The 8,738-nt window shown below is 32.3% G+C and overlaps 1 protein-coding gene across 1 annotated transcript; it reads left to right on the top strand.

The window, feature by feature from the left end:
- Window positions 1–4,652: 4,652 nt before the first annotated feature.
- LOC132753618 (toll-like receptor 4) lies at window positions 4,653–7,975 on the top strand. Its single transcript, XM_060744106.1, has one exon. The coding sequence runs from the start codon at window positions 4,959–4,961 to the stop codon at window positions 7,524–7,526; it is 2,568 nt and encodes an 855-aa protein (XP_060600089.1). The 5' UTR covers window positions 4,653–4,958; the 3' UTR covers window positions 7,527–7,975.
- The last annotated feature ends 763 nt before the right edge of the window (window positions 7,976–8,738 follow it).

The following is an 8,738-nucleotide window of genomic DNA, read 5'->3' on the forward strand; positions in this document are numbered from 1 at the left end:
CAATCTATATCATTAATATACACTAGTTAAATAACATAATGCATTCATATAATTTGTATGTGTACTTCTCTTGTGATAAAAATTGATGCTTTTAGTTTAAGTTAGAAACAGCAGCAGCAACAACACAACTAAAAAGACGTTTTTTTTAAACAATACTCTTATGTACAATTTTACCTCATTTTATGCCATATAATTATGAGATTTCACATCTATGTTTTTTCTTGATAAATGTCTTAAATGCTGGTATATTAACCATATAATATTGTGTTTGTATGTCCCTAATATAAGGTACTATTGCTATTTATGTATAAGTGTTATATTGGGTTTCTGTAAATATTATATTTATAATGATATTATTGTTATGAAGCAATGAAGAAAGCAATTTAATAATACAGTCAAATTAACTCATTTGTATATCATATACTTAATCGAGACAGGATGATTTATTTAGCGGCTGCATTTCATTTAATCTTCCAACACAGCAGTATAAACATAATTATTTCACAGTAAAATCTACCTCAATAAAATACTTAGTTCTTAAAGCTACCCCAAACATATCCTGGTACTTAGCTTGTAAATGTTCTCTTTTTACCGTTGATGGTTAGATATTTTTTTAAGAAATATAAAAGATTACACGTTGAAATAAAAGGGAGTTTCATTTCAATTTTATAAAATAATTGAGATTTTTTTTCAGTAACAAGAGACAACTTTTGTATAAGGATGACATGTTTTACAATAATGATGGTTTACATGATCGCAGCAAATATTCTCTGTATATCATGAGATATTTATTTGTTGTAGCAGTATAATTTGGTGTTCGTATGATACATTTTGTAGTAGCTATATTATGAAGGTTTTTAAATTATCCTTTAAAGAATTCACAAAAACATTCTGCGGGTCACTCGGGTTGGTATTTTGATTAGAAATCTCTTTAAAGATTCAAAGCTGGGCAGATAAATCTATAACACACATTCTACAAACAGATAAAATGTCATAAAGATATTATTGACCTACAGGTCATCATCGTTTGAAATTTCTGATCAAGTCAGTCAAGTATTGGACACACGATCGTATTTATTTCAGTTTGGTTGGGTTTTTAGATAACCCAACACCGTCTAGCCTGCAGCTTTTCTGGTGTTTCCACTTTGAGCGTGAATTTAGGTACAAACAAACAAACAAACAAACAAACAAACAAACAAACAAAAAGCGTTTAGTTAACGCCATGCATGATCTTTATTTTAAATGTTTATAAGATTTATTTTGAATATTGCCAAGGTATGGAAAATGTAATGTAGTTTTATTCCATTTACAAATTTAAAAAGCTTTGTCAGGGCAAAATTAATGTAGTGTTAAGATTTTCGTTCCTTCTAATTGCTTGCTTTTTATGAAAGACGATACTGTAAATGTTGTATTCGGTTGACGCGGTCCGCTTAAATTAAAGAAATAAAAGAATGTAGTTGTTGCATACATTTGCACATTGGAGTTCACAGAATATGTGGTAAGGTAACGAATGTATGTTTCACGGATGATTTCAAAAGTGAATCATTGCGCAATGTTTTTATTTATAGACTAATTTATGAACTCGCGCATAAACAGCAAAATTACAGCTTTAACCTTGAACTCTATTAATATCTTTGTGATAACTTTGTTAATGATTTGTTTCGTCTGCAAGTCAGATGTTTCTTAACAAACAATCAATAGCACAAAGGTATTTTCAAGTTGTACTGTACTTTCATTTGATTGAATGCGAGCGAAACAATTTGTCACATTAAATATCTTATAATCAGTAGTTTAGCGTTACTAACATACAGATGGCGTCAGAACTGATATCATTATATTATTTCAAGAATACTTTTTAGCCGATTCAACAAGGTTATATGGTATATGTTTAACAATACTAGTTGTAATATGACTTTAATTGTCACAAGGATACAGTAGACTGCTATGTGTATGTGTCTCTGGATATGGAGAAGGGGCAAGCTTCGGATTCTGTATTTGACGACATTACAATAAAAGTAGAATATAATACTGTTGATTCGGATCAGCAACAAATGTTTACTTACTAAATCTTGAATCAATCATCCGTTAATAATGATTACAGTTCCACTTTAATTCAGTTATGTTCTTTCAGACAAACATGAATTATTTATAATTAAACAATATTATAACCTTGTTTTGAAAAATAACAGACACGTATAAAGGTGTGGTCAAAACAAGCATTTATTCATTGATAATTACAATTCAATTGAATTATTTCGAAAAAACAAACACACTACGATGGTTTCTGCGCAAAAATGACCAGAAATATGGTCTTTTGGGTCCTTTTCTTAAACATAAGATGAGAGGAAATAATCACTTTCAATAGCCAAGAAACCATCTACCCTCAGGCACTTATTTAAATCCTTGACATATGGATGAATATTCGTTCACTCTTCTTTCAGTCTTAAAGAAAATTTGACAATTAAGTCGATCTGAAATAGGTAGATTTACAACATTATACATGAAATAAATTGAGCCGCGTCACGACAAAACAAACACAATGGGTTTGCGACCAGCATGGATCCAGACCAGCCTGAGCATCCGCGTAGTCTGATCAGGATCCATGCTGTTCGCTTACACAATAGAGAAAAACAGAATCCATAAAGAAGGTCCAACACAACACAATTGAAAATGTTGCAGACTCGGTTTGATTGAGTCTGTTCATGGACGGTACTGGAAAGTGCAAGTTACCTCCACGCCCCCTAGCACCGGCTTAAGCAGAATTCAACATTTAACACGAACATGGTGAAATTTTGAATTTAGAAACATCCGCAGATGTGTTCATACGGCGGTTATCATGGAACCTTCAATGTGACACAGTAGTGCCATTCCATGAAAAGAGGCGTAAGGTCCGCAAGTAAAAGAACGCTTTTGCCCTAAACGAGAAAACAATGGGCGGAACTAAATAAAATGGAAATTTGAAAGGGGATCTGAGGTTATCAAGCCTGCATATCACAGATAAGACGTCAAAACACAAATTTAAAAAACAGGCAACATGTCCTAAGGGTGATTATACAGTATTCAAGTAGGAAGTATACAACCTCTATTACAAGTAGAAAAAATGATAGCGAACAGCATGGGTCCTGATCAGACTGCGCGGATGCGCAGGCTGGTCTGGATCCATGCTGGTCGCAAACCCATTATGTTGGTTTTGTCGTGACGCGGCTCAATTTGAAACATCTATATATTGAACTTGAAGCACTGTGCATTATTTCATGTATATAGCTCTAATATTGTTACAACATGTATGCAAAAATGTTGTTGTTGTAATTGTTGAAGTCAAAATTTTACTGTTATCAGATTCCAAAGAATATTTATTTTTGAATCAAAACAATTATCTTTAAAAATGGGTGGATGGGTGTGAAACTAAACTAACCACCTGTATCTGACCTCACGCTACAACGCGGTTTATATATTAACTGCTACACGTTATAAATACCATATTTGGTTATATCTAATACAAAACATGACTTCAGTTAAAACATAGAACAATAATGAATATATTTATCAGAACTATCCTAGTATATTCTATACAGATCTGCACTGGAATATGGCTTTCACTACAGATAAAGGGAGACGATTGTTATAATTAAATGTATGTTGGTGAAGTTATTCCCCTTGATATATGTATGTGTGTCATATGGTCCATCGATTTCGATATTCCGGAAACACTTACTCTTGCACTTAAAATATTTATCTAATTAACTTTGGAATGACACACAAATGTAAAAAAAAAGAAAATTGGCAATGGTGTCTATTCTTTCTCCAAGCTGTTGACGATAATATTATAAACGAGTAAATCTTTTTTTGTGAAAAAAAAAAAAAAATACTCAATCTTCATTCAAACTATCATTTCAGGCATTTTTTGTTAAATTCATATCAGAAATGAAATTCCCGCCTCCATCATAACATGTAGTTTATTTTAGGTCTAGGATAACTTAACAAAAAGAGAGTTTAATAGTGACGAAACAACAGATATAACACTCTAAGATTAATATATGTGTTTTATAGATATAATTAGATGTATTTATGAAGAATGTACATTGTGTTTTATATCATTCTTATAAATGAATGACAAGGCAATAGTGCAAAGGGTAAAGTTTCATTTAGTGGCCAATCGTGATTAGAATATGATTGACGACTCTAGAATGTTATCACGTCATAGAGTTGTGTTTGCACTTTGAATGAGTAAAATAAATGATTCTGACGTACTTGACTTGATTTGAATATTCGCGTATTAATCTTTATTTATTAAAGAATCTGCAAAAATCTTTCAAACAGTTTCTTTCTGAACAGAAAGTGTACAGAAAATATCTCTAGACTCTCAAAAGTGTCCTGGATCTGCCTGATAATCACTATAAAAACATATCTAATAGTCTAATTTAAAATGCATCTGGCAATGATAAAATGTAAAAAGAAATACATATCGCTCTTTCGCAGTGGTTGAACTTTAAGATTTTATTTTATATGATGAATACATCAGTCAGCCCACATGTTTTAAAAGAACAATTAAAATCTGGATGTGTGTAATCTTATTACAGGAAATTAGGGGCGTAACACACTTCATACTTTGTTAAAAATGAAGTGCATCTTTATATATGACAACAGTGACTATGTACATTTAATTCTCGTTTAATAGTATCTCATCAATGTTTTAAGGATGATTTTCGTTTTCACGAGGTATATTGTAATAGCTCTGGACAAGCATTAAATGTCGCGATAGTTTTTGAGAGAGAATTTAACTTTCGGGTGCCTGATTTGTGAACATTTGTATAAGTAAAATTAAACACTCGATAAGAAATTAGCTAAATATGATCTCTACAAAGCTGCATTAATAACAGTAAACGTGACATTTGCAGGTGATATATTACGTGGGACGCATTTGGGAAGATACATTCTGTACTGCTGTTAAATAAAGGATGGAGATTTATAGTATATTGATACTATTTAGCATTTTTCATAATGTAAAAGGAAAGGTTATTACACCATGCCCGTGCAAATATGATCATATAGGTCGTATTGCGGACTGCTCGAGTTTGAGACTTACTAGTGTTATAAAAATTATCAAGTGTGTACCAAACACAACGATAGACCTTATTGTTAGCAATAACGAACTTATTTCAATACCTGATGGCACATTTTTACGATTGCCATTATTGAGGTCTTTAAACTTGGACCACAACAAATTTGAAAAATTAACAAATGATACGTTTTTAGGATTATCGAAGCTAGACACCTTAGTGTTAAGTCATAACGCACTGAAACATTATGATTCTTTCCCAGCCGGCTTGTTTAAACCGCTTCATAATTTACGCCGGCTTAGTCTACAGGGGAATTGCAATATCAGAGCGTATCAATGTTTTTATCCGGATAAAGCTTTGTCTTTCGCTCCCACTCTTCAGTATTTACATCTAGATGGTATTCCGAACACAAACCTAGGACTAGGATTTTCATACTTGAAACAGTTAAATTATCTGTATTTTAGTGACGATAATGGTTTTTGTTATTTACCAACTCTAACAGAGGCTACATTTAGTGTTTTCAAGAATAGCCATATCTCTCATTTGAAAATTGAGTCATGTGATATAGTGAATTTGACACCGAATGTATTCCGTTGGATGCACAACTTGACAACTTTGATCATCACAGGTTGCAAAAAGCTGTGTTCAGACAGTATTGAAAATGCAACTATTGGATTGAATGAAACGCAAATTCTAACTATAAGGTTTAATTATTGGTGTAGACATCCCCCATATTTCCCACTTCTATCAAAGAATAATTTTCAAAGTCTGACAAGCACTTCATTAAAACATCTTGATTTAGGTTGGAATAACATTTATTATATCGACCCGAGCGTAATTAAAAATCTTCCATTATCAATTGAATATATATCTTTAAAAGAAAACAGTATCACAACTGCAAAGTTTTTAAAGAAATTGGTCCGACTTGTGAACCTTAGGACGCTTGACGGAAGCTATCAAAATCACTTTGATCTGAGTGTAAATCCGAATAAACATATGAAACAAAATTCAATTATATCAAGCCAAAATGTATATTTACCAAGTAGCAACAGTAAGGCAATTTACAATCATTCAAACAGTGAAAACCTCTTCGAAGACCTTGTATATTTACCCCGAAACTTGGATACGTTGTACATTAATAATATAAAACTCGGATATCCCGTACCTTCCTTAAGGTTTGCACAGAACAAACTGAGATACCTTAGAGCCTCTAGCTGCATGTTAACAGCGTTTCTAGGACCTTGGTATGGTCTTCATGACCTTAAATATATGGATTTGTCGCATAATAGATTCGGATATATTCATCCTTTGTCTTTCATTGATGCGATGAATTTGTCGGTCCTCCTCTTGCAACAGAACGAGATTGGTAAATCAATTCTACAAGATAAGAATGGGAAAACATTTTCAAGTCTTAACAAGCTTACTCAGCTTGATCTGAGCAGTAATGAAATAAAAGATTTGCCATATCACATATTTAAAGAACAAATTAACCTGAAAAACCTTTCACTGGCAAACAATGGTCTCAAAAATATCAGCTTTATGATGAATTCTATGACTAACCTACGTTTCCTCAATTTATCTGGTAACGAAATTGAATACATGTCTGAACAAAACATGATATTCCTGGACCGCATAGCTAGAAATGTAGAATTCTTTTTAGATTTATCTGAAAACAATCTCGCTTGCACCTGTAATAATTTCAAATTTATTGATTGGTTAGCAAAAACAAACATAAATATCATTCGGAAAGATAAGCTAACTTGTTTATACATAAACCAAACCTTCATCAGTTTATCACAACTCCCAGTTATAAGAGAGAACCTGAAATATGAGTGCACGTCATGGATAGTTGTGACATCATGCGTCATCGGCTTTATATTTTTGTTGCTTATTTTGTCTCTCATTGCATTGTTATACTATAAACGCTGGCAACTTCGATATCTATGGTATATAGGGAGGTTGAAAATGGATCCCTACAATTATCCCGATGACCAAGAACAACCACTTCTACAAATAGACGCTTACATTTCATACGATCTGCACTATGATGTCACAGATGAAATGTCACTGCACCGTATTATAGCAGATCGTTTGTACCCTTACTTTCAGCAGCGAGGTTATGCTTTAAAGATCCGAGAGGAATTTGATGGTTATGAGCGTTTATATAAAGTAATTCCTGAAACTGTAAGGAAAAGTCGCAAAGTGGTTGTTTTTCTAACACCAACATTTTGTGATGATTATTGGAATATATTTGAGTTTAACCTTGCAGCTTACGAAGGAATTTACAAGACACGGGACGTGATTATACCGGTTTTGCTAGGAGATGTTTCAGAGAAAAATTTTACGCCTGAAATAAGGTCTTTTGTAAAAACAAAACTGAGATCAAATGAAGTAATCCGTTACCCATTATCTGACCGTGATAATAACTCATTTATGGAACAGCTTGAGTCTTTGATAAGACATTGAATTGATGCAATTGGAATATATATATTGATCTTGACTAAAGACAAACACAGGGAAGACAGTGATATCGTCAAACTTAAATTAATTTCCAGAAAAAGGACATCAGTTATAGAGTGATTAAGTCGCTAGTTTTGAGTCCTTTAACTCTTACACCTGTTGATTCGCATCCTAACAGAAGCTGATGATTCTCTCAAGTAAAGTGGATATAAATAATGTCTAAAAGATTGTTGTTCTCGCGCGTGCCTGACAAAACCAAAAAATATCCAAGGGTCCTCGAGGTCTTCATTCTCAGTATGACCTTATATTGTCAATGACCGTTTACGAGTATTAACTTAAAACAAAACTTATCATTTCAATACAGTGTGCAAATTTTCAGTGTTTAATATTTTATTGTATCTAACTTTGAAATGTAGACATTAGACGTGAATAAATAATAAAATTTCAAAACTTTATGCAATTATGTGTTTTGTCCTCGCGATGCCTTATCAACAAAATATAAAAAGTGGGTATTAAAGATTAAGAACTCTGGTCTACGTCCATATGAAACAACCCTAATCATCTAAAAAAGAAAAAAAAATCTTAACTTGTTTTCTAGCTTTCTAGTGTAATGGTGAAATCGTGTTTTTCAAAAATAGCCTGGCCCCACGATATCATGTCTCAGTAAACAACTTTCATTAGATAAGAAATAACTGTATTTCAATAACAAATATGACTATAAAATGAAAAAAAAAAAACAAAAAAAAAACACTTGTTTTGATGTCTGTGAAAATAATGTATTGTAAGGTCTATGACTTGACTTCAAACCACTTGCATCAAACCGCTGTGGGTTCCAATCCCGACAGAGACTTTATATTCTATTATGTGAGTAAGTTATCCAAACTAGCTTACGAAAAGTCTGTGGTTCTACTTGGAGTGCCTGATTAAATATTTTTCTAGAAATTACTAAATCTTCTTTGCAGTTTTCAAAGCTTGCCGAGTACATTGGTTGATCTTTTTAGATTCGAATTACACTACTTTTACTGTATAATTTTGATTTTTCTTTGTACATGACATTTAAGGCACCCGTAATTCTAATCCAATTATTTTGCCAATAATTACAAATAATAATGATATAATCAAAATCAAACATTTTTCTTTCTCTCTTAAATGGATCTGATATTGATACATAAATAATGTCAAAAGAAAACAAAATGGAAAACAAAAAAGTTGACCCTA

Source organism: Ruditapes philippinarum, unplaced genomic scaffold (genome assembly GCF_026571515.1).
Source record: "Ruditapes philippinarum isolate M1 unplaced genomic scaffold, ASM2657151v2 ctg1336_1_1_1_1, whole genome shotgun sequence".
In the NCBI taxonomy this organism is placed as follows: domain Eukaryota; kingdom Metazoa; phylum Mollusca; class Bivalvia; order Venerida; family Veneridae; genus Ruditapes; species Ruditapes philippinarum.